This window comes from Hemitrygon akajei, chromosome 1 (genome assembly GCF_048418815.1).
Source record: "Hemitrygon akajei chromosome 1, sHemAka1.3, whole genome shotgun sequence".
NCBI lineage: Eukaryota > Metazoa > Chordata > Chondrichthyes > Myliobatiformes > Dasyatidae > Hemitrygon > Hemitrygon akajei.
In genome coordinates this window covers 140,976,562-141,002,008 of record NC_133124.1, presented here as the reverse complement: position 1 = coordinate 141,002,008, position 25,447 = coordinate 140,976,562, and the positions used below count along the sequence as shown (strand labels likewise).

At 41.2% G+C, this 25,447-nt stretch overlaps 1 protein-coding gene across 7 annotated transcripts in view; it reads left to right on the top strand.

Moving 5' to 3' along the window:
* LOC140731158 (oxidation resistance protein 1-like) overlaps positions 1-25,447 on the top strand; it is a 520,392-nt gene that overhangs the window by 375,559 nt on the left and 119,386 nt on the right. For all 7 annotated transcript variants that reach the window (XM_073052584.1, XM_073052590.1, XM_073052557.1 and 4 more), the window contains 2 exons: positions 8,625-8,809; positions 17,268-18,049. In XM_073052584.1, coding sequence (XP_072908685.1) covers positions 8,625-8,809; positions 17,268-18,049 — 967 coding nt within the window. The remainder of the gene's footprint in view (positions 1-8,624; positions 8,810-17,267; positions 18,050-25,447) is intronic.

The window sequence follows — 25,447 nt, the reverse complement described above, 5'->3', positions numbered from 1 at the left end:
AAAATAATATGAGCATTAAGTCTTTGGAATACTTTGAAAATCTTCTTTCGTTTAATCGGATGGTTTAATCCATTAGTATTCCAAGACACAAAGTTAATGGTTTGAGCCATGTTTCTAAAGTCATCCCTTTGGTATATAAAGGGTTAACCATGTTATAAACTCATGCATCCGGAAGAGGGACAAAAATAAAGAGCGGACCCGGAAGTGACGACATCGTAGACATATTTGTAGTTCAAGAACAGCCCAAGTAAAAAAACTAAAACAAATTGATAAGAGAAAAATTAAAAAAGAAAACAGACCAACCCCCACCCCCGTATGAAAAAGAAAAAAAGCCAAAATATGGCTAGAAAAAAGAAAAAATGAAACTAACTCTACCCCCATATCAGCGGCAGACCACTCCGTGTTTAACGGATATATATAAAAAACCACCCGAACTTTAAGAATTATGATCGCAGTACTAAAAACTGCGCTTCTTAATATGCTGAGTTGTAAAGAAAAAGGGAATAAAATCATTAAAAGTTTATAAATCGGGTTATAACTCAAACAAATCAAGAAGTATTTAAACTATGATAAGCGATGCATTATAGGAAGAAGACGAAAAAAGAAACAATAACGCCATCTTAAACTAAACCAATACTTTGCAAAAAACCATTATCTTGATATTAAACAAAAAATTCACTTCGAAAGATTAAAAATATACCTTCAAGGGAACAAAAATAATAGACAAAAATATAGTATAGTAGTTAAAGTGTATAAGACAGAGCGATTAATATAACGAAAACACACTTTAACTTAAATATGAAGTATAGGATAAACCTACACCAATAACCAGAGACTAACCCTGGTTTAAGAAATCGAAAACCATCTTTCACGATCAGAATCACTCATTTAATGGAGAGTAGTAACTGTATCAGTAGGGAAGTTCTCCTCCAAATACTTTTTCGCTTCAAAGGTAGACAAAAATACTTTACGCGGAGCATTCGGGGAGGAGATCCTGAGCTTCGCCGGGTATAAGAGCGCAGGTTTTAGATTTTTCTCATAACATTCAGACATCAGAGGTTTAAAAAGCAGCCTTTTTTTCATAACTTCTGGGCTGAAATCTTGCACCAAACGAAAACAATAATCACGAAATTTAATCATCCCAGCCCTTCGAGCTTCACGAATGAGTTGTTCTTTATCGTGTACGTAATGAATTCGGACGATTACCACCGGGGGCTTATCTGAAACCGTCGGTGATCGACTCCAAATTCTATGTGCTCGGTCAAGTAGCGGAGGGTTTACTGGAAAAACCGACGGAAACGCATCTTTTAGAAATTGAGCAAAGTATTTCGAAGGATCGCCTTGTTCTATGCCGTCTGGGAGACCAAGTATGCGTAGGTTCTGTCTTCTGGACCGATTCTCCAAATCGACACTCTTGGCTTTAAGTGTCTCCACCAGTTTAATAGTCGAAATTAAATCCTGTTGCAATTTTTCAATTGTCAAATCTCGTTTCCGAGCTTCTTCTTGCAGCAATGTGATAAGCGCTTGCTGCTGGTTAATTACTGAATCCGTCTTAACCATATAATCTTGAAAAACCTTTATATCTCGTTGAAAAGCCTGACGTTGTTCCTCAAATTTTTTATCCAAAAGCTCCATAAGCAGTTCATAAGTTAACTCAGTGCGTTGCGGTTGAGCTGGCTTCTTTCCATTACCGTTCGGGTTTCGCCCCGGTTCTCGTCCTTTGGATCTAAGAGCCATTTCTGTTTGCATATCTTCCAAAATTCACAATAAAATCTTAACAATAAGCCCGAGAAAGTAGCAAAAGTCTTTTGGTGTAGGTAACAATAAGTTGAATAAGGGTGATCAAAGGTTAAAAAAAGTAAAGATTATGGAGCGGATCTGAAACAGTACTCACTCCATGAGCGTCTCCCGCTGACCTCTCCTCTTTGATACTTCTTCTATGGAGAAAAGATATTTACATACCTGTAGCCTGTGTCATTTCTGTTGCCATTATACAGTACTGACTTCCACCCTGCCCAGGCTTTGTCAGGCTAAATCTTGCTAACAGAGAATTCCTGAGTGTTGATTAAACATAAATTCTGTGTGTTTGCTTCATACTTTGTGACCGTTAGTGTTCCGTTGTGACAAAAAAAATCTCAAGCATATTGGGTTAATACTTCTGCTTTCCTCTGAGTTAATTTTACAAGGTCTATGAACAATAAAAATATAAAGGCAACCTCAGCTTATTAATTATCCCCAGCAGAACAGCCAAAATGAATGAGATATTGAGGAAATAAAATTTGTTTTCTTTTTAAATTTATTTCTCAGGATAATTTTGTACTTCACTTGTAGTGTATGGCGAGGGAGTTTTATAAATATGTGGTTGCGACAAGATTGCTGTTGGCATTTGTGAGTCTCATTTTTGACCAGGCTGAAGGTGATGAGATAGCACTAAGAGAAGGGGTTCCCAATTTTTTTATGCCATGGACCAATACCATTAAGCAAGGGGTCTATGGACCCCAGATTGGAAACCCCTAACTTAAAGGTTCATAAGTTACTGATCAGCAATGGCATGTGCAGTGTTGGGGGGTGGGGGGGGTACCTTTGCGGTTATGGGTATAGGTCTTAAATTGACTCGTCTGAAGCCTAAACTGAAATTTTTAGTTTGGAGATGGTATTTTTAAGGTGACTGATTCAACCAGAATATCCCTCTCTTAATTTCGAGGTCTGGGCCAAGCATACCATACTTTAGAGTCAAAGTACAGCAAAGAAACAGACCCTTCTGTCCATTTAGCCCTTTTAATCTGCCTAGTCCCATCGACCTACACCCAAACCATAGCCTTCATACCCATTTAGCCCTTTTAATCTGCCTAGTCCCTTTGACCTACACCCAAACCATAGCCTTCATACCCATTTAGCCCTTTTAATCTGCCTAGTCCCATCGACCTACACCCAAACCATAGCCTTCATACCCATTTAGCCCTTTTAATCTGCCTAGTCCCTTTGACCTACACCCAAACCATAGCCTTCATACCCCTGCTATTCAAACTTCTCTTAAACATTGAAATTGAACTTGCGTGCACCACTTCTGCTGGCAGCTTGTTCCACACAGTCATGACCTTCTGAGTGAAGAAGTTTCTCCACATGTTCCCCTTAAATTTTTCATCTTTCGCCCTTAACTGATGACCTCTAGTTGTCGTCCCATCCACCCTCAGTTTACCCTCTCCATACCCCTCATAATTTTATATACCTCTATCAAATCTTCTAGGTTCCAAGGAATGAAGTCCCAACCTATTCAATCTTTCCCTATAACTCGGGTCCTCCGGACCTGGCAACATCCTTGTAGAATTTCTCTGTATTCTTTCAACCTTATTTATATCTTTCCTGCTGGTAGGTGACCAAAACTGCACACCTTGTTTTGAGCAGAGATCTGATTTTGCAGGCTCCACTGTTAATCTAATTGTGTGCCTTACATTCCCTTTCATCAATCATGACCTGGGAAATGAATGCTGGTTAAGTGATCAAGTGGCAGACAGAAAGGCCTTCTAATTTCTGACTTATTTGGGGACCCATCAGAGATTACCACCTTGTTTTGTGTCTAAATCTTGTTTGTTTACCTGTTTGAGCCTCCGTCCCACCTCACCACAGCACCATTACAAACAAATACTTTTATTTAAAGGTTTTTTTTTGCATTACACTATTAGAAATATTCTTTTCTCCATGCATGACAGAATTTTGGACGTTGTGTCACTGAGAAAATGTAGCTCGACAAGAACTTTTGTGACTCTGATGCAGTTACTGTCACACAAGATGACCTTATTCTGAAGACTTTGTTCCTTTTCTGCAGATAAGGGAGATGTATTCCCAGATACCTTCCCTTCCATCACAAATGCATTCAATTCTCTTATTCTGCTCTTCCCCTTAATTTGCTCTATGGTCACTTTGAACTAGGAAGCACATTCTTTGAATGCAGAAGCATGCAATAGCGTGACTCTTGGAGTTGCACACTGATGTGATTACAAATTACCTTGGTATCCCAACTGGAATGTAACTGGAAGGTGTGTACACAAATCTTTAGTTTGAAGCCTCTATGCCTCTTTAGCAGGTGTTTTTTTAAATGTCCTGAATTTCTAGAAAGATGCATTTGTATATTTGAACTATACACATTAAACTGACCATTATGGGAGAGAGTAAGGTCATATTAGTTAATTTGTCTATAATAGTTATGCTTTTCCCCTTTTATATTGCAAAAATTATTAGCAGAATATTGAGTGACAGATTATAGAGTGAGCAGACAAGAGACACTGTCAGTCAGATGTACCTGTGACAGTTTTTTTGGAAGCTGTATACATATTGATATTGCACATTATTTCTTCATAGCAAGGTAAATGTTTCCAGCTCACTTTTATTCATCAACTCCTTTCTGGTATATTCTATATAAACTTTTCTGATATATTTAAAATCATAATACCTGCTTCATGGAAAGAAATTCTTCTGGTCTTTCCTCTGATTTTTCAATTGATTAATTGTCAACAGTCCTTGAAGTGAAAACACCTTCTCCAAATTTACTGTAATTTTTGCATGATTGTGAACACGAGCAAAAGAAGAGACCAGTAGGTCATTGACCCCCTTGATTATCCTGTCATTCAATCCCATGGCTGCACCTTTACCTCAGGACCATTGTCCTAATGGTTTCTCAATTCCCTTGGTTCCTCTCCCAAAGTAGAACTTGATGATATCAGAGTCATGGAGGGCATGGAGTTATACAGTGTGGAAGCAGCCTCTTTAGTCCATCTTGTCCATACTAACTGAAGTGCTTCTCTGATCTACTCCTGTTTTTACCTGTCTTTTCCTCCCCCGCACCTGCAGTGATCATTCCCTCTGCGATTCCCTTGTCCATTCGTCCCTCCCCACTAATCTCCCTCCCTGCACTTACCTCTGCAGGGGGCCTAACTGCTACAGCTGCCCATTCACCTCCTCCCTCATCTCCATTCAGGGCCCAGGGCCCCAATCAGTCCCTGCAGGAGAGGCAACACTTCGCCAGTGAATCTGCTGCGGTTGTCTACTGTGTCCAGTGCTCCCGATGCGGTCGGTGAGACCCATCGTAAATTGTGGGACCGCTTTGTTGAACACCTGTGCACCATCCGCCATAAGCGGGACTTCCCGGAGGTCAAACATCTTAATTCCAATTCCCATTCCTGTTCCGATGTGTTGATCTATGGCCTCCTCTTGTGCTAAGATGAGGCCACCCTCAGAGAGGTGGAGCAGCACTTTATATTCTGTCTGGGTAGCCTTCAACCTGATATCATGAACAGTGATTTCGCCTTCTAGTAAACAAACTCTACCCCCCTCTAGTCCCCACTCTGATCGATCGGTTCTCATCTGCTTAGTACTTCCCCCCGGTCTCTTCCTCCTTCCCTTTCTCCTATGGTCCACTTTCCTCTCCTATCAGATTCCTTCTTGTCCAGCCCTTGACCTTTCTCACCACTAGGCTTCACCAAACACCTTCCTGCTAGTCTCCTTCCCCTCCCCCCACTTTTTTTATTCTGGCATCAACCCCTTTCCTTCTCAGTCCTGATGAAGGGTCTGGGCCCAAACTGTGACTATTCATTTCCATAGATGCTTCCTGACCTGCTGAGTTCCTCCAGCATTTTGTATGTTTTGCTTTGTATTTCCAGCATCTGCAGACATACTCATGTTTCTGATTAGCTAGTCCTGTTTGCCTACATTTGGTCCATATCCCTCAAAACCTTTCCTAAGGATATACCAGAACAAATGTGTTTTAAAGTTTGTAATTGTGCCAGCCTCTGCCACTTCCTCTGGAAGCTGATTCCATACAACACCTTTCTCTATGTGAAAAATCTGCCCCACAAGTCCCCTTTAAATTCTTACTCCTGTCACATTAATCCTATACCCCTAGTTTTAGACTCCCCAGCCTTGAGGAAAAGGCTGTGGCCTTCCATCTGATCTATACCCCTCTTGATTTTATAAACCTCTATCAGGTTGCACCCCACCCCCGCCCCCCAGCTTCCTTCACTCGAGAGAAAACAGTTCCAGTCTATTCAGTTTTTCTTTCTAACTCAAACCCTGGTGCTGGAAGCATCCTTATGAATCTCTCTAGCTTTATCACATCCTTCCTACAGTTTGGTGACCACAACATCATGCAATACTTAAAGTGTGGTCTCACTAATGTCTTAACATTGTTGTAATATGACAATCCAATGCTTGTATTCAATGCTCCAAGCAATGAAGGTGGGTAGATCATACGTCTTATCACCTTGTCTATCTGTGTCGCCACTTTCAGGGAACTATGTACTTGCACCGCAAGATGACTTTGTTCTGCAGAGCCATGCCATTCACTGTGTATTAACTTCCCTGTGTATCCGACGATATAAAAACCATAATTCTATAGACTAGAAAGACACACCAGATAATTGGAGACAAACAAGTCATCAGTTGCAGAAACTGTAACTGGAGGAATGGATTCCAGTTCACCCGTGTTTCTTGACGTTCTGTGGCCCATTCCGAATAAGCCTGAACTGCTCTCTGTACTTATACCCTTTTCTGCTACTTGGATTTCACACGCATATATTTTCACAGATATTCTTTTTATACACAAAGTCTAAAAGCATCTTGGAGACATAGTTCCACAATTAATGTTGTAAAGCTAATTTCCTTGAGTACATAAAACTCCCAAATATAAACACATCAGTTATTGCTATGCTAAGCCATTTGCTTCCATCTGGTCTGCACACTTAGTCAACATTGTCTGTTTTGAAACAAGCCAAATTAAACAACTCATTGTTGAATACTGCATTCTTCAGCAATATATCAGATGTAGTGAGATAGCATTTTACTTCTCCCAGACCGAGTTTCTTCTAAATACAGAGCTTGTTTGTAAAATCTGTTTTTAATTGCAAGCTGATTACTGCTTCCCATATACATTTTAAAAAGAAGGCTAATTTCATTTATGACCAGAAGCTAAACAAAACAGAAAGTTGGAAGTTTACTTTCATCTGTTTGTGATCTTACAAGTTGCAGCTGTTGTGTTTTAAAAAAAGCAAGCTTAGCAAAGAACCAAGAATTGATTACCTTTCTGGGAAATGTTAGAGATTTTAAAAAGTTTTAAGATGCACAGAAAGCTAAATGGAGAAAAGAAAGGGAAGGTTAGTGATAGACAACGGAATTCCCTTGAAATTACTCCTTAATCACATCCTTTCCAATCTTATCCCACCTATTTATCCTCCTTTGTCTGATGCCCAGAACTGGTCACAATACTACTTTTGCCGTCCAACTAGTACTTTATTCTGATTCAGCACAATCTCCTTATTATGTTGTGCAGCCAGGAAATTATGAAGAAACAGAACCATATCTTCTTCTTAAGGGTTTTCGCAGTTTGTGATAGATCCATGTATGTGTCCTCCTTGGTGATAGGGCTACAAGTCCAGGAGGAGCTGTCAGAGTAACTGGACAAATAACTACTGTGCATTTTTATAGGTAGTTCATACTGCAGGTACTACAACTCAATAATTTAGTGGTTATTTTAGAATCAAACATTTTCTTACAGAATCTTCACATGCTAATTACATGATTACCATTAATGGCCAAGAAACTTACTTTCACATTTTAAACAAATTAAGCACCAATTACCCAATTATTATAGGATGCTAACTGGTAATTTTAATGTCACTTCTACCTATATGATAATGTCCAGCAGTGAAATGTCACAAAGCTATAGCTGTGTTAGGAATAAATAGTTTGCATTGGCATCCCACAAAGAACAGTGGGCTGAATCTTGTTTGCTCAAGTTGGAATCACTGACTCCTGGCCATTGAAACCACAGCGAGTCTCAGACTTCAATGCACATGCTGATTGTAGGAGTCCTGTAGCTGCTGAGGGATTGGAGATCACGTTGATTTCAATTTCACTTAAGGCCTGAGGACTTGGAGACAAATGAAAGGCAAGTTTCTTCAATTAATTTATGCATTTTAATTAACTTTAACATCTTTAAAGTGTATATTAATAATTTAGTAATTACACATGGTTGATTTTAGATATTTCTCCTTGTCAGAGATAGAAACCTTTGGAATATTTGATGAAAGGCAAAGTCCTGTCCTCAATAGTACCTTGAATCGGAAGATGTTTGGAGCATCTAGGAGTGGGGTTCTGGAGCACTGTATCTTAAACTTTATTGACACTGAGGCCTTGCCATCCAGTTCAAGGATGTGGAGGGCTAGGGAGATTCGCCCTGTGCGCCTGAGTGATGTGTGTGGAGATGTAGGCAGCAACTCCTGGTGATAGGTCAGGCCAAACATGACCCAACCCAATGAAATCTACAATCTGAAAGGTGTATTGGCAAGAATCCATTTGTGGAGCTCAGGATCATTTGCCATTTGAATAGAAATTAGCTGTCCTTTGAAACAATGGCATTAGTTTTGTGTCCTTGGAATAGCATTCTTACATTATCAGCTACCTTACTGCATGGCCTCAAGCTGTCAGCTTGCTAATTAGATCCATGAGTGCTAGAAACAGATATGATTTATTGGTTCTGTGAGATAGATTATGGTACATATTATGTCTTAATTGCATTGGGAATAGAAGAGAATACCAGCCAGGTGATTTAAACATGTCTTTTTCCGTTACAGGGAGCAGTCACTGGTGTCCTTCTTGTGACTCCCAACAACATTATGTTCGATCCTCACAAGCATGATCCTTTAATAAAAGAACGTGGCTGCGAGGAGTATGGCATCATGTGTCCCATGGAGGAGATCCTTTCAGCTGCTATGTACAAGGATGTTTTGGACAGTAAAATCAAAGAATCTTTGCCTCCGTAAGATCCAACATTTAATCTCTGTTAACAATAATTTAATACAACATTTTTATACTGTATTGGAGTTCACAATTAAATTTCCCTACTTAGAGCCAAGAGTATAAAGAATCTTTCCCTTTCTTACTAATAAAAAAAAGTAGCCATTTATTCAGAAATGTATGGCACAAGTGCATTTCATTCTAGAACAGGCTAATTCTAACTCATGACATGCCATACCACACCAAATGCTCAAGTGTATTTTTTCTCTCCTTATTACCATTTCAGACAATCAGAACTTGAGGCATGGTAGCATAGTGGTTAGCACAGTGCTTTACAGTACTAGTGACCCGGGTTCATTTTCCGCTGCTGCCTGTAAGGAGTTTGTATGTTCTCCCCATGACTGCGTTGGCTTCCTCCGGGTGCTCCAAAGATGCACCATTTGGTAGGTTAATTGGTCGTAAGTTGTCCTGTGATTAGGCTAGGGTTAAATCGGGTTGCTGGGCAGCGCAGCTTGAAGGGCCGGAAGGGCCTATTCTGCACTGCACCTCAATAAGTAGATAAATACCTATTTGAGGACAAGCAAGTACTCGGTGGTAGAAATCCAAATGCAGTAATGGAAGAGGGAGTCTGGAATTGCACATTGGCCAGATCAGGCAGATTTCGTAGCCTGCGAGAATCTGGTAGGTTTTCACAATTCATTAGTTTAATGTTAATTCTTACTGATACTAGTGTTACTTACATAACACGCTAATAAAATTACTAATGAAATTATTAATAAGCTATTTTACTGATGTAAATACATTATTATAATTTGGTAGCTTCATGTTCATTCGGTGGTGTACTATTAAAAGATACATTTGAATAGGATATTAACTGTGATATTCAGAATTATCAGTCAGTGATATGCTTCAGATTTAGATAAAATAGATGCCACCTGGATAAAAACCAGCGATAGGACCTTTATAAATGAGCTGCAGTATATCCAGATCCTGTAGGTTCACCAGAGTTAGATTTACGTGTTTCCTAATATTGTCAAAATGACTGTGGATTAATCATTTAGTTTATCCTGAAAGTGATTAATATGCTTAAACTTAAATAATACTGTTATAAACTTCTGAAAATACCAACAGTAAGCATTTTAATTCAGTTTTTAAAAAAAATGTTAGCTTAACTTTAAATTGTAGAATGTCAAATGTGCATTTTGTTTTTTTTTAAATAAATTGCTATTACATTGATTACAGGAAAATTATTTGGGTTTGTAGAGCTTCAGTACATGTCCTTCAATGACTAAAAATGAGATGTTTTTAAAAGCTTGTAGAATTTCAGTGTAAAGGAAAACTTTCCTATTAATATTGAATAGAACTTGTTCACTAACCTTGCTGTACACTAAACAAGCCATCACATCTATGATGACAAAGGTGCTTTTCTGAACAAATCCCAGTTGCCTACATTTGACCCTCAAAACCTATTCACAAACTTGTCCAATTGTCTTTTAAATATTGTTATTGCAGCTGCCACTACCATTTCTTCAGTCAACTCATGTTATATGGCCACCCTGTGTTAAAATATTTCCATTGGACCATGGGGAAATTGGATTGCTAGATAGATAGATAGATAGATAGATAGATACTTTATTCATCCCCATGGGGAAATTCAACATTTTTTCCAATGTCCCATACACTTGTTGTAGCAAAAACTCATTACATACAATACTTAACTCAGTAATAATATGATATGCATCTAAATCACTAACTCAAAAAGCATTAATAATAGCTTTAAAAAAAGTTCTTAAGTCCTGGCAGTTGAATTGTAAAGCCTAATGGCATTGGGGAGTATTGACCTCTTCATCCTGTCTGAGGAGCATTGCATCGACAGTAACCTGTCGCTGAAACTGCTTCTCTGTCTCTGGATGGTGCTATGTAGAGGATGTTCAGGGTTTTCCATAATTGACCGTAGCCTACTCAGCGCCCTTCGCTCAGCTACCGATGTTAAACTCTCCAGTACTTTGCCCACGACAGAGCCCGCCTTCCTTATCAGCTTATTAAGACGTGAGGCGTCCTTCTTCTTAATGCTTCCTCCCCAACACGCCACCACAAAGAAGAGGGCGCTCTCAACAACTGACCTATAGAACATCTTCAGCATCTCACTGCAGACATTGAATGACGCCAACCTTCTAAGGAAGTACAGTCGACTCTGTGCCTTCCTGCACAAGGCATCTGTGTTGGCAGTCCAGTCTAGCTTCTCGTCCAACTGTACTCCCAGATACAGATAAAAGTTTCACCTTATTTACTTAAATAACTGAACCTGAATTCATTAAAATGGTCACAGAGTATTTTAAAGGTAACTTAGGAAATTAGAGGCTGCAACTGGCAGAATAGGCTGCGACCTTTTCCGGGAACCTTTTCTCAAGATGAAGATCTGAAAGGTGATCTGATCGCATCCTTTAAAGTTAGGACTATTCTTTTCTGGGTAGACAGGGTGTTTGCTTCCAGAATGTGATGTAGCCTATGCATACCAGCCATTGCCATCTCTGAAGAGATAGTTAATGATTTCAGGTGAAATTTCCTGATCTGCGGTGCTCTGCAGCTGGTATTGTAGCAGTTACATTGCTGAACTAATGATCCAGAAGCACATGCAAATCCCATCATAGCAGGTGTGAAATTTAAATTAGATCTGGAATAAGTTAATATCAAAACAGCCATATGTATAAATAAAACCATTTAACAGAATAACAAATTATGTATTTAAGTGACATAGAGAATAAATGAGAGCAGTATCAATGCAACGACAGTACTATAAAATAGTGTGTTAATTCATAATAGTTATCAGTGGAGGATTTCATCCAGTGTACACCGTTGCATTCTTTTGATTGGTTGCAATTGAACAAAATCAGTGCAGATACCGGACTGCCTTCACACAATGCTGTTGATGATTACATCCTCCAAATCTCCGCATTTTCAGAGTTGATTTACAAGCTGGTTCTTCATTGCAAACCCAACACCTTGGATCCTGGGCTCCGCAGCTGCCTTCCCTTCCTAGAAAAAGGTGTAACCACCCTTCTCCTTCTTTAGTTGCCTTTCTTCTGCCCGATGGGTTTCAGAAAGAGCAACTATGTCAATCTATCAATCTGACACCGCATTTCTCTGCAATGGTTGCATTTGTCCCCTCTGGTTCATTATTGGTTGCACTACTAAGTTAGCAAATTTCACGACTCACGCTGGTGATAATAAACCTGATTCTGATTCTATTAATCAGTGTTCATACATTCCAGGTTCCTTAGGTCACGTTTCATCGTTTCTGACCCTTCTTGATCCCTCTAGACTCAGTAATTTGGTTAGGAGGTTTCAAGGCCGGCTATTTTGAGGACACTTTTTCCATTCCCTTCCCCAAGTGGGAAAACAGAGTGGATCCTAAATAGGGCTGCTTAGTCATGGTGAAGGGCCCTTTCTCCCTCAGACCAAGAAGCCAGAAACTGAATCAAACACCCATGGCCCAATGTGTAGGGGATTCCAGACCTCGCAATCTTTCCTACTTCACAACTTGCTGATCACCAGGGTTCTTAATCTGGGGTGGGTTCCCTTAATGGAGAACACCTGTGCATGATTTAATTTAATGTGGGGAGGCTGAAGCACTGGCAGCCACCACAGGGTCCTTGACAGATCGGGGTCAGTGTCCAGTGGCATGGAGTGCAAGATGCCTGGGGACCCTTCACTGCTGCAGCATTACTCCGCATTCACTGCCGTTGTGATGCACTATCTCCATCATTGAGGTCTTGGTTGGATCACTCTTTGTCTGGAGACTCACCCCTGACCTTACTGCCATTGGTGACCCTACCAGGAGCTAACCTCCAAATGGTATCACTCTCTGGAGCTCAGGAACTCACAAGCCTTTCTTCCACAAAGGCAACCGTCCCTCCCTTGGCAGCATTCTCTTCTCAAAAGCAGACATTGACTCAGAGATAATCCACTGCCCGAGTAATGCTAGTGGAGCCTATGCAAGATTCAGGAAAAAAGTCTTTGAAGACCGCAACCTGTGGGTCAAAAACAAAGCTTTTGGTCTACCGAGCAGTCATACTTCCTATATTACTGTGTGGAGCTAAATGATGAATCATTTACAATAGGTACCTGAAAGCCTGGGAACAGTATAAGGGAAAATCCTTATGATAGGAGGTACAGGAGGCTGAAGGAACAGCTTCTTCCCCTCCACCAAAAGATTTCTGAATGCTCCATGAACCCGTGCTCTCAGATGTTGAGTCTTACGGAAGGAATTCGTCAGATTTAAAATGGCATATATTCAAAGTTTTTTTTTTCTCTGAAATATAAATATAAGTGAAAGTTCTCACAATTTCTTACCTTTCTGGTAACATTTTACGCCATTTTCAGGTGTTTATATTGTAGATCTGTTCAAGTCGTTTCATTCATAGTCTTGGTTACTTGAATTCTGAATTAAATAAATACCCACACCTATGAAATAGCTTGGCCAAACACTGAAGAGGTCATGTTAATCCAGAGACTGGTCAACATTGTCAAAGTACTGAAAAATTACTTGGTCACCCCCTAATGCCTATGTCTTTATAAGGATCAGGTAACTGTCTCTGACACCATCACTGACTTCATCAACTCTGGAGGCCTCCCATCCACTGCCACTAGACTCATAGTTCTCTTACCTTGCACTTCTCACTTCTACCTCCTACCCAAGGTCCACAAACCTGACTGTCCAGGTAGGTCAATTGTCTCTGCCTGCTCCTGCCTCGCTGACCTCACATCCTCATATCTTGACTTTGTTCTACCCCCCTTGGTTCACTCCCTCCCCACCTACACCCATGACACTTCTCATGATCTGGATGTCCTCAGTAATTCCCAGTTTCCTGTCCTAGACCACCTCATTTACACCATGTATGTCCAGTCCCTATACAGTTCTATGCCCCATCAAAAAGTTCTCTGCTTGGTTCTCAATTTAAAAAAAACAATCAGTACCCCTCCACAACCACTGTCCTCTATCTGGTAGAACTGGTCGTCACCCTCAACTATTTCTTCTTCGGCCCCTCCCACAGCATGGGTCCCAGCTAAGCCTGCTTTTTCATCGGCCACATAGAACAGTCCACGTGCCAAGCCTTCCCTGGTAATGCTCCCCAACTCTTCCTCCACTATGTTGATGACTGCATTGGTGCTGCTTAATGCACACATGCTGAGCTTGAAAATTTCATCAACTTTGCAACCAGCTTCCACCCTGCCCTTCAATTCACTTGGTCCATTTCAAACACCTCTCTTCTTTCTTGAATCTATGTGGCTCCATCTCTGGAGACAAACTGTCTACCAACATCATTTATAAACAAACTGATTCCCACAGTCATCTTGACTATACCTCTTCCCACCCTATCTCCTGTAAAAAATAATATTCACTTTATTCAGTTCCTTTACCTCAGAGGTGTCCTCCTTCTAAGAACAGGGTTTCGCTCCCTCCTCTATTGATGCTTCCCTCATCCACATCTCCTCCATTTACACAAACCTCCGCACTCACTGCCTCTTCCTACCACCAACACAGTGATTGAGTTCCTCTTATCCTTACCTACCACCCCATAAGCCCCTGCATCTAACGCTTCATTCTCCACAACCTTCACCATCTCCAAAGGAATCCCACCACCAAACATATATTTACCTCCCCCCCCCCCCCCCCCCCGCACCTCCACTATCCGCAAGGATCACTCCCGCCATGATTTCCTTGTTCATTCGTATCTCCCTCCTGGCACTTATCCCTGCAAGTGGCCCAAGTGCTACACCTGTCCACTCAGCTCCTCCCTCACCTCCATTCAGGGCCCCAACAGTCCTTCCAGGTGAGGCAACAATTCACCTGTGGATCTCCTGGGGTCATCTATTGTGTCTGGTGCTTCAACATTGGTGAGAGGTATCGTAAATTGCTTCATTGAGCACCTCCACTCTATTGGCCAAAAACGCAACATCCCGGTAGTCAAACTTTTTAATTCCAATTCCCATTCCCATTCCGACACGTCAGTCCATGGCCACCTCTTGTGCCAGAGATGAGGCCACCCTCAGGGTAGAGGAGCAACACCTTATATTTTGTCTCAGTATCCTCCAACCTGATGGCATGAATTTTGATTCCTCCTTCTGATTAAAAAAATTCCCTCCCCTCCCCTCTTCTACTCTTCACTCTGTCCTCTTACAGTGGTGCCAGAAAGTTTATAAACTCTTTAGAATTTTTTCTGTTTCTTCATAAATATGACCTAAAATGTGATCAGATCTTCAAATAAATCCTAAAACTAGAAAAAAATGAACCCAATTAAATTAATAAAACAAAAATATAATTATACTTGTTCATTCATTTATTGAGAAAAATGATCCAATATTACTTGTATTTATTGGAAGAAGTATGTGAACCTCTAGGATTATCAGTTCATTTAAAGGGGAAATCAGAGTCAGGTGTTTCAATCAATGGGATGTCAATCAGGTGTGAGTGTGGGAGGCCCTTCCCTATTTAAAGAACATAAAACTGGATCTTCACTATCAAAGTCTGATCTTCATCACACAGGTTTCTGGAGGTGTGCCATGCCTCCATTGAAGCGGCCTCAGGAAAAAAAGTTGTTGATGCTCCCTGGACTGGAAAAGGAGACAAAATCATTTCCAAAGTATTTGGGCTCCACCAGTCCACAGTCAGGCAGATGGTGAACAATTGGAGAAATTCAACACCATTGTTATTCACCCCAGGAGTGGTCAACCAACAAAAATCACTCCAAGAGCAAGGCGTGTAATATTTCAGGAGGTCACAAAGAATCCCAGGGTAACATGCCTCTCTTGCATTTGCTAATGTCAGTGTTCATGAGTCTACCACCAGGAAGACACTGAATAACAATGGTGTTCATGGCAGGATTGTAAGAAGAAAGCCATTACTCTCCAAGAAGATTATTACAGCCCATCTAAAGTTTGCTAAAGACCACATGGATAAACCAGAAGGCTATTGGAAAAATGTTCTGTGGAATGATGAGTCCAAAATAGAACTTTTTGGCTTAAATGAGAAGCATAACATTCAGAACTCATCCCATCTGTGAAACATGGTGGTGGCAGTGTCATGGTCTGCCTTGAGACCAGGACAGCTTGCCATCATTGATGGAACTATGAATTCTGAATTCTACCAACAAATTCTACAGGAAAATGTCAGGGTTCCCGTCTGTGAACTGAAGCTCAAGAGAAAGTGGGTCATGCAGCAAGACAACGACCCTAAGCACACAAGTCAGTCCACCAAAGAATGGTTAAAGCAGAAGAAATTCCACGTTTTTGAAAGGCCAAGTCAAAGTCCTGACCTTCATCCCATAGAACTGTTGTATAAGGACCTGAAGCAAGCACTTCATGCAAGGAAGCCCACCATCATCCCAGAGTTGAAGTAATTTTGTAAGGAGGAATGGCCTAAAATTCCTCCAAGCTGATGTGTATGACTGATCAACAATTACCGGAAACGTTTGGTTGAAGTTATTGCTGTACAAGGGTGTCACACCACTTACTCAAATCAAAGGTTCACATACTTTTTCCAACAAATACATGTAATATTGGATCATTTGGATTAATGAAAAAATGTGTTTTTGTGTTATTTATTTAATTGGGTTATCTTTATCTAGTTTTAGTATTTGCATGATCACATTTTAGGTTATATTTATGCAAAAATAGAGGAAGTTCTAAAGGGTTCACAAACTTTCTAGCACCACTGTACCTCTTGTCATCTGCCTATCACTCCCCCCTGTGTCCCCTCCTCCTTCCTTTCCTCCTATGGTCCACTCTCTTCTCCTATCAGATTCTTTCCTCTCCAGCTCTTTACTTTCCCACCCACCTGGCTTCACCTATCACGTTCGAGCTAACCTCCTTCTCCTCCCCTCACCTTTTTATTCAGGCATCTTCCCTCTTCCTTTCTGGTTTTGAAGAAGAGTCTCAGCCCAAAATGTCGACTGTTTATTCATTTCCCTGGATGCTGCCCAACCTGCAGAGTTCCTCCAGCATTCTGTGTCTGTTGATTTGGATCACCTTCCTCTCAAAGTGAAAGTAATGACACATTTTGGGGGCAAAAGTCAGCCGCTATGCATTTAAGGTTCTGGGTCGCAGAGTATAGAGTAATCTCTCTAAAATGTTAATGCTGCTTAAAATTGAGAATTTGTATTTCTATTTGTACCAATAGGCAATATCAGAATAGTTTCTGATCTCACCAACTTGGTTTGTATGTTGGTTTCATAGTGTTTTTGTAGAAAATGAAAATCATTAAAAATAGGTTTTTTAATAGGACTAAATACGGGTAATTCAGAGCTGACTAAAGCAAAAAGTCCAGGAGTCAAGGAAGTACCATTCAAAAACACAAGATCTGCAGTTCAGTTGGACATTGGAAGCAGTCTGGAAACCATAAATAGTCTAAAGAGTACAGCTACAGAAATGTGCCTAATTGAAGGTTCACTTGTATTTGACAATTTTTTCTTTTTCATTAGAGAACTAAAATATTCTGCATCAATCAAAGATGTACATCAATTAAACCAGATTACAAGAAGCAATACAGAAGAGATTGATTCCAAATTACGAGATACAGGCAACGACAGCACTAGTACAGCACCCCGAAGCACAGAGGAGTCCTTGTCTGAAGATGTCTTCACTGAATCGGAACTCTCCCCTATTCGAGAGGAGCTAATGTCTTCTGATGAGCCTCGGCAAACAAAATCATCAGGAGCCTCTTTGGAATCTGTGCAAACGATAAGCCAGGCTGCTGTGGAAAGATGCCTCTTGCCTTCATCTGTGGAGATGCCAGAAACTAATGATGAAAAGTTATTAGCTCATACTGATGACATTCCAGCTAGCAAAGCAGTTGAAGTAAAAGGAAATGGAAATCAAACTGTGGAAAAGTCTCTGAATGATGACAGTACTGCTGATTCTGCTGCACATCAAAGGGAGGACGAGCAGTATCCCCCTGATAGTCATAATGTCAGCAGCGAGCACAAAGACGCTGAAGTTAATGAGCTGAACACAGCAAACAGAACAACTCCAACTGCACTTGCTTTGGATTCCTCAGAGGTGTGTAAGCAAGAGAGCACAGACGAAACAAGGAAATCAGGGGAACGGTGTGCTCGGGATTCTGAGACTGAGGTGGAGGAGCTCCGAAAGCTCTGGAAGACTCACACTATGCAACAGACCAAGGAACAAAGGGAAACGGTACAACAGGCTTCCAACAAAGAAGTCAGGCAGAAAACTGGGAAAGTTACAGAAGGATCTCTAGAAGGTACATTATCCTAATAAAATCATTGTAGTCATGTCAGCATATTGGCACAGATTGTTGTGGGGGATAGGTCAGGTAGAACTGATGGGTGAGATATATCAGGTTAGAGAATTACTTACAAAACAGCTTGCTTTAAGGTTGGCTGGCTGTTTGGCTGCAGTAGACATCTATACTTTGCCTGCATTTACATTTTATATTATCGCTATTACATGTAACATTTCTACATTTGCTGATCATACAAGGCAAGGTGTGAGGATAACAGAGGTCTAGAAATTGGTTGGTCTAGTGACCAGTTTCTCACATGCAGGAAGGCCTTTTCTGTTGAAGGAAATTGGACACAATGCAGGGCTGAGACACAGAGAAGGAGGCGGAGAGATTGAGTAACCACTCATTAGGGGAAATCGGAGGGGGGCTGTCATGGTTAAAGGAAGAAGAAAATTTGGATGAACAGCAGGCGTGCTGGATAAGTGTCTGAGGTATGTTACTATAGGGGGAGGGTGGGGTGGTCGTAGTGGGTGATGGGCAGAGAGAGCCAGGCAGCTAGTGTAATGAATTTAGCTAACCGGGCATGTGTGTGGGAGGGGAACACACATGTTTAGATTAAAAAGTTAACAAAGGGAAAGAGAGCCTAGGTGGACCAGTGGGAGTGGGGAAAATTTGTGTTACCTAATGTTCCTACCATTGGGAGGCAGGGTATGCAACCAAAAGCTCAAGATGGCCGTTGTGGCGAGAGCGCAGATAGTCCATAAAGACAGCTGGCTGGTCTATGCTTGGTCTTATTGGTGTAGAGGAGGAAACATCCCGAAGCACAGGAGAATAGTTGTGGCAGAGGCAGGGAAACTGAGGGAAAAGAATGGCATCCTTGCAGAAAGCAGGGTGAGAGGAGGTGGATTGATAGTAGGTATTAGTGAATAGTTTGTCTCCTGCGATAGAGGCAGAGACATCCAGAACGCTACCTGTATATGGGGAGGCTCATATTCACCCCCCCCCCACCCCCCCAATTTCCTGCCTGTCGAAATAACTGTTAAACATTGCTATCATGTCTGATTCCACCACTTCACCTGGCAGCATATTCTTGGGACCTACTAGTCTCTGTATGTTAGAAAACCATTTCAATTTAAAATATCTGTGACAGAACTCTATTTTTTGCTAAGCTGTCTGAGTCCTTTCTTGCTGTATTTGTGGATACTCAATATTTGCAATACATTGCTTTTTGTGTCTAGAAGGGAGCCTGGTGCAAGTTATGTAGAAAGAGCTCCTTGGTGTAGTTACTACCATTGTGTGGTTGATCTTAGCTGCCTTGTGTCTTTGGAAAGACTTGGGGATTTTGGTGACTTCCAGTCCTGCTCCTGTGATCCTCTGAATTACTGTAGATACATTTTTAAAAACGGGACTTTTGAGTAAATCCTTAAAACATTTTCTCAATTCTGGAAAGTGCTTGCTATGATGGAGTTCAGAGTAGAGAGAATGCTCTTGTGTCTGATGACAGATATAGACACTGGGGCCATCCCATTAAAACTGACTGAACCTTTTGGAGCCTTAGTGTGGATGTTGAGAATGCTGGTATTGGTTCACTTATCTTGCCAGTGGATTTGGAAAATTAGTGATATCTCTTCAGTGCTTTGAGATGTCCATCTGTAAGTTGTCTATGCCTGTGAGGCATATAGAGGATGGGGATTATTGCTGCTCAGTAGACCTGATTCTTCTTGGTAGCATATTTGATGTGTTGCCCTTTGAGTACTATCTTCTGCTGGCAGATGCAGGCTTTGCCAGCACATTGGAGACAGAGAGGTCTTGATACCAGTGTCTAACCTCACAAAGAACTGGTTCCAAAATATCTATTTCAGGTTCAGGTTCAGTTTATTGTCATTTAGAAACCACAAATGCAATGCAGTTAAAAAATGAGACAGCATTCCCCCAGAATGATATCACAAAAGCATATGACAAAACAGACTACCAAAAAATCCACGTAACATTTGGCAATCCCCAATCCAGAGTCCGGAGAGGCTGCTGTGTATTAATATCGCACTACCGTCTAGCGCGATCCCCGGAAAGGAGCTCCAAATCCACCACACAAAAACAAGACCAAAAATTAAAGCTACAAGACCTGCACAAAACCACATAATTACAACATATAGTTACAACAGTGCAAACAATAGCATAATTGATTAAAAAAAAACAGACTATGGGCACAGTAAAAATAGTCCAAGATGTTAAAGGACTGTAAGTTCAAAAGAAATCACCACAGTTTCCACAAGTCCCCAGGGTCCCGATAGACTCGCCATCCCACTCCGGCAGCAGAAGGGAGTACCCCCGCTATGGACTTACAAGGCGCCGCCCGACTCAGCCTCGCAGACACAGCACACAATGGAAGCTCCGTCGAAACCAGCCTTGCAGACGCAGCACACACCGAAAGCAACCTGAGTCCGTCGAACCTCCGAGCCGACAACCATCCCTTCCGGCACAGCTTCTCCAAGCACCATCCTCTGCTGAGCATATTAAGACAGCCCCGCCAACAGCCATCGGCAATGCGACCCTGAGGACTGGGGGCCTGTTCTTCCCAGCAGAGTCCCGGACCTCACAGCAGCAGCAGCAACGAAGAAGGTCTTCCTTGAATTTCCTGTTGTTCCTCCGTGCTCCCACATCCGTTTTCAATCGATTATGATTGCGCACGGCACCCCACTTCACAAATAACAGATAATCAGTTCCGGAGTGGCAGCTGCAAGCTGCGTCGCACCGCCATCTTGGATGGAGCACCAATTTAAACTTGCTTTTAACTAAGATCTTTGCCTTTCATTTTCATGTGTACTTCATGCCATTGTAAAGCACTTTGAACTGCATTGTCTACATGAAAAGTTCTCCATAAATGAGTTGCTATTAGTGTTCGATCATTGGAAATTCTATAAGACTTCCCTATAATCTGCTTCATTTAAGAGGCTGAATGCTCTTGTGAGGGCTCCCTGTACATTTTCCGGAGCTTTATTATTGAAGACTATTCTCAATATGTTTTTTGTTCTGTACGTATGTCCTTGATGGCACTTGCCTACTTGCCATATATACTGAAAGGTGCTGGGAAAAGGCCAGCAATACCCACTCTCCTTATGGACTGTTTGCCCCATTCCCATCTGTGAGGAAGTTACGCAGCATCCACACTAGGAACATTCGACTCTAAAGCAGTTACTTCCCCAGAACTGATCAACATGTCCATTTGTGAACCCACTCACTACCGCTACATCTACATCAGTATTACACATTTCAACCCTTAGAAAAAATATATTGTCTGTCTACGCTATCTATGCCACTCATAATCTTAGAAACCTCTATCAGATCTCCATTCAGTCTCTGCTGCTCCAGAGAAAACAACCCAAGTTTGTCCAAACACAAACAAGAGAAAATCTGCACATGCTGGAAATCCAAGCAACACGCACAAAATGCTGGAGGAACTCAGCAGGTCATGCGGCATCTATAGGAAAAAGTACAGTCAACATTTTGGGCCGAGACCCTTCATCAGTATCTGAAACATCGACTGTGCTCTTTTCCATAAATGCTGCCTGGTCTGATGAGTTCCTTCACCATCTTGTGTGTGTTGCAAGTTTAGAAAACATGGAACATAGAAAACCTACAGCACAATACAAGTCCTTTGGCCCACAAAGTTGTGCCGAACATGTCCCTACCTTAGAAATTACTAGGCTTACCCATAGCCCTCTATTTTACTAAGCTCCATGTACCTATCCAAAAGTCTCTTTGGCAAAAGTTTGTCCAAATTCTCGTTATAGCACATGCCCTTTAATTCAGGCAACGTCCTCGTAAATCTCTTCTGCATCCTCTTCAATGCCTCAACATCCTTCCTATAATTGGACGACCCAGGGGTTCCCAACCTGAGCTCCAAGACCCCTTGCTTAACGGTATTGGTCCATGATATAAAAAAGGTTGGGAATCCCTGGGGTAACCAGAGAAATATGCAGCCTAACTAGAGTTTTATAAAGTTGCAACATAACTTACTGACTTCTCAACTGTTAATTAATAATCTCTTGTTAAAACATTCAAGCATCAATAGGGCAGTGGTGTTTGCCAGAGTAGTAGCCCTTTATAGCAAATATGCAGTGTTTCGAGACTAATGCTTTGCAGAGTGTTGACCTTTGTTGTAATGCGAAAACTTAAACTATTGTTTAGTGGAAATGTAAACAACAGTTATACGCTCTTAGAGTTCACTGAGACACAGCTACTGAGGTACTTCACTATTTAAAGATCCACTTGCGGATCAGCTACTGAGCTGGTGTTCCAGGTGCCACGTACACACAACCCTGTACAAGTATCAGCAGCAAGTGAACACACCTGGAGTCTGGTCTTGCTGTTAACAAAACACTATTTTATGAGTAACTATGTAATATAGTAACTTAAACCAGGTAAATCAAGAGTTACGCAAACACAAGGAGATCTGCAGATGCTGGAAATTCAAGCAACACACACAAAATGCTGGTGGAATGCAGCAGGCCAGGCAGTATCTTTTGGAAGAAGTACAGTCGACGTTTTGGGTCGAGACACTTCATCAGGACTAACAGGATTAACTAATTAAGAGTTAACGGTGTTATACATATATAGGTGTAAATATATAAATCCCCAAACTTCTTCAAGCTCAGGTGGTGAGTGATATAGTCTTACGATGGTATGTGAAAAAGGTTCAGTTCAGATGCACAGGTTAATTAATGCGAGATGTTTCTAATCCAAAGGCGAATGTTGTGAGAAGGCAATTATGTCAATATTCCACAGATTCCACGACAGCAATACAAAATAACAAGAACAGTAGGTTTTATCACAATTATTGATGAGAAGATGCAGATCTTTTTCTGTGGTCTAGCATCACATCACATGAAAAGTTTCTCATAGTGAATGCTACTCCTGCTGTTCCAGAAATCCTGGTAAATGATCAAGTTGTGGCCTCTGCATTCATGAATTCAGCAGCCAATGCATTCTGGATGTTGGCTTATAGCCAAACTATTCTGAAACAAAATGAGGCACACTCGTACAGTTTCCCTAGCCAAATGTATATCTTGTTCATTTTGCAATCACAAGAACAGTTACTACCCCTCAACCATCAAGCTGTTGAATAAAAGGGGATAACTACACTCAGCTTCACTTGCCCCAAAATTGAAATGTTCCCACAACCAATGATCTCACTTTAAAGAATTTTTATCTCATTAATTATTGCTATTTGTCTGTATTTGTATTTGCACAGTTTGTTACCTTCTGCACTCTGGTTGATCTTTCATCGATCCTGTTATAGTTACTATTATATAGATTTGCTGAGTATGCCCACAATGAGATGAATCTCTGGATGAATATGGTGACATATATGTACCTTGATAATAAAATTCGCTTTGAACTTCGATGTCAGAACGATTGATGGATGCTGTTGACAATGTGTAGGATTGCCTGAGGCCAAAGGGTGATGCCAGTGTGTTGGTGAAATGGTCTGAGAGATGCAGTTGCCAACTGTGAGATGATGAATTTTTTGGAGTATTAATGAGGCTAGGACAACCACAATGACTGGCAGAGTCCTCGGGAGTATTAAGGAGCGGAGGGACTGTGATACACAAGTCCAATAATCATTGAAGGTGGCAGTGCAGGTAGATTAAAGAATTAATAAGATATAATAGACTATATTTATTTAAGCATTAAATAGTATAAATATGAACTATTATATATACTATATAATGTTTCCCTCCCCCTCTCCTCTTCCTCCATTCCCCACCCTGACGTTTACTTCTTCTCACCTGCCTAACACCTACCCCTGGGTCCCCCTCCTCCTTCCCTGTCTCCTATGGTCCACTCTCCTCTCCTATCTGATTCCTCCTTCTTCTTCCCACCCCCCCCCCCCCAGCTTCACCTATCACCTCCTAGCTAGCCTCCTTCCCCTTCCCCCACCTTTTTATTCTGACATCTTCCACCTCCCTTCTCAGTCTTGAAGAATGGCCTTAGCCTGAAACTTGGACTGTTTGTTTCCATAGATGCTGCTTGGCCTGCTGAGTTCCTCCAGTATTTCGCGTGTCGCTTTGGAGCTCCAGCATCTGCAGACTTTCATGTGTTTATATTACATTGACATTCATTAGTTAGGGCATTGAATACAAGAGCAGGGAGGTCACGTTCCATCTTAAAAAACATTGGTGAGACGTTTGGTTGGGTACTGTGTGCAGTACTGTACTGTGCACTTTTTCCAGCCCTGTCACTGGAGGGAATATTGCCTGGAATGAAATATTCCATTATAATCACTTTATTTTCTGTGAAGTGAAGGAGGTTAAGAGAAGAAATGATTAAGATACAAATAATAATGTGAAGTATAATTGGCTAGAATGTAAGATCCTTCCCTCCAGGGTTCCGATGGTTCAGACGTGATAGAGGCAGAGGAATGAAGGATGGGGGGTGGCATTGTTAGTCAGGGAAAATGTTACAGCAGTGCTCAGGCAGGACAGATTAGAGGGCTTGTCTACCGAGGCCATATGGGTAGAACTCAGAAGCAGGAAAGGTATGACCACATTAATGGGGTTGTATTATAGACCACCCAATAGTCAGCGAGAATTGGAGGAGCAAATCTGCAGAGAGATAGCAGACAACTGCAGGAAACATAAAGTTGTGATAGTAAGGGATTTTAATTCTCCGCATATTGATTTGGACTCCCATACTGTTAAAGGTCTAGACGGGTTAGAGTTTGTAAAATCTGTTCAGGAAAGTTTTCTAAATCAATATTTAGAGGTACCGACTGGAGAGGATGCAATATTAGATCTCCTATTAGGAAACAAGTTAGGACAGGTGACCGAAGTGTGTGTAGGGGAACACTTTGGTTCCAGTGATCATAACACCATTAGTTTCAACTTGATCATGGATAAAGATAGATCTGGTCCTCGGGTTGAGGTTCTAAACTGGAAAAAGGCCAAATTTGAAGAAATGAGAAAGGATCTAAAAAGCGTGGATTGGGAGAGGTTGTTCTCTGGCAAGGATGTCGTTAGTAAATGGGAGGCCTTCAAAGGCGAAATTTTGAGAGTCCAGGGTTTGTATGTTCCTGTCAGGATATAAGGAACCTTGGTTCTCTAGGGATGTTGGAACTCTGGTAAAGAAGAAGAGAGAGATGTATGACATGTATAGGAAACAGGGACTTGAGTATAAAAGTGCAAAAAAAACTTAAGAAAGAAATCAGGAGGGCTAAAAGAAGACATGAGGTTGCTTTGGCAGTCAAGGTGAAGGATAATCCAAAGAGCTTCTACAAGTATATTAAGAATAAAAGGATAGTAAGAGATAAAATTGGCCTCTTAAAGATCAGAGTGGTCGGCTATGTATAGAACCAAAAGAAATGGGGGAGATCTTAAATGGGTTTTTTGCATCTGTATTTACTAAGGAAACTGGCAT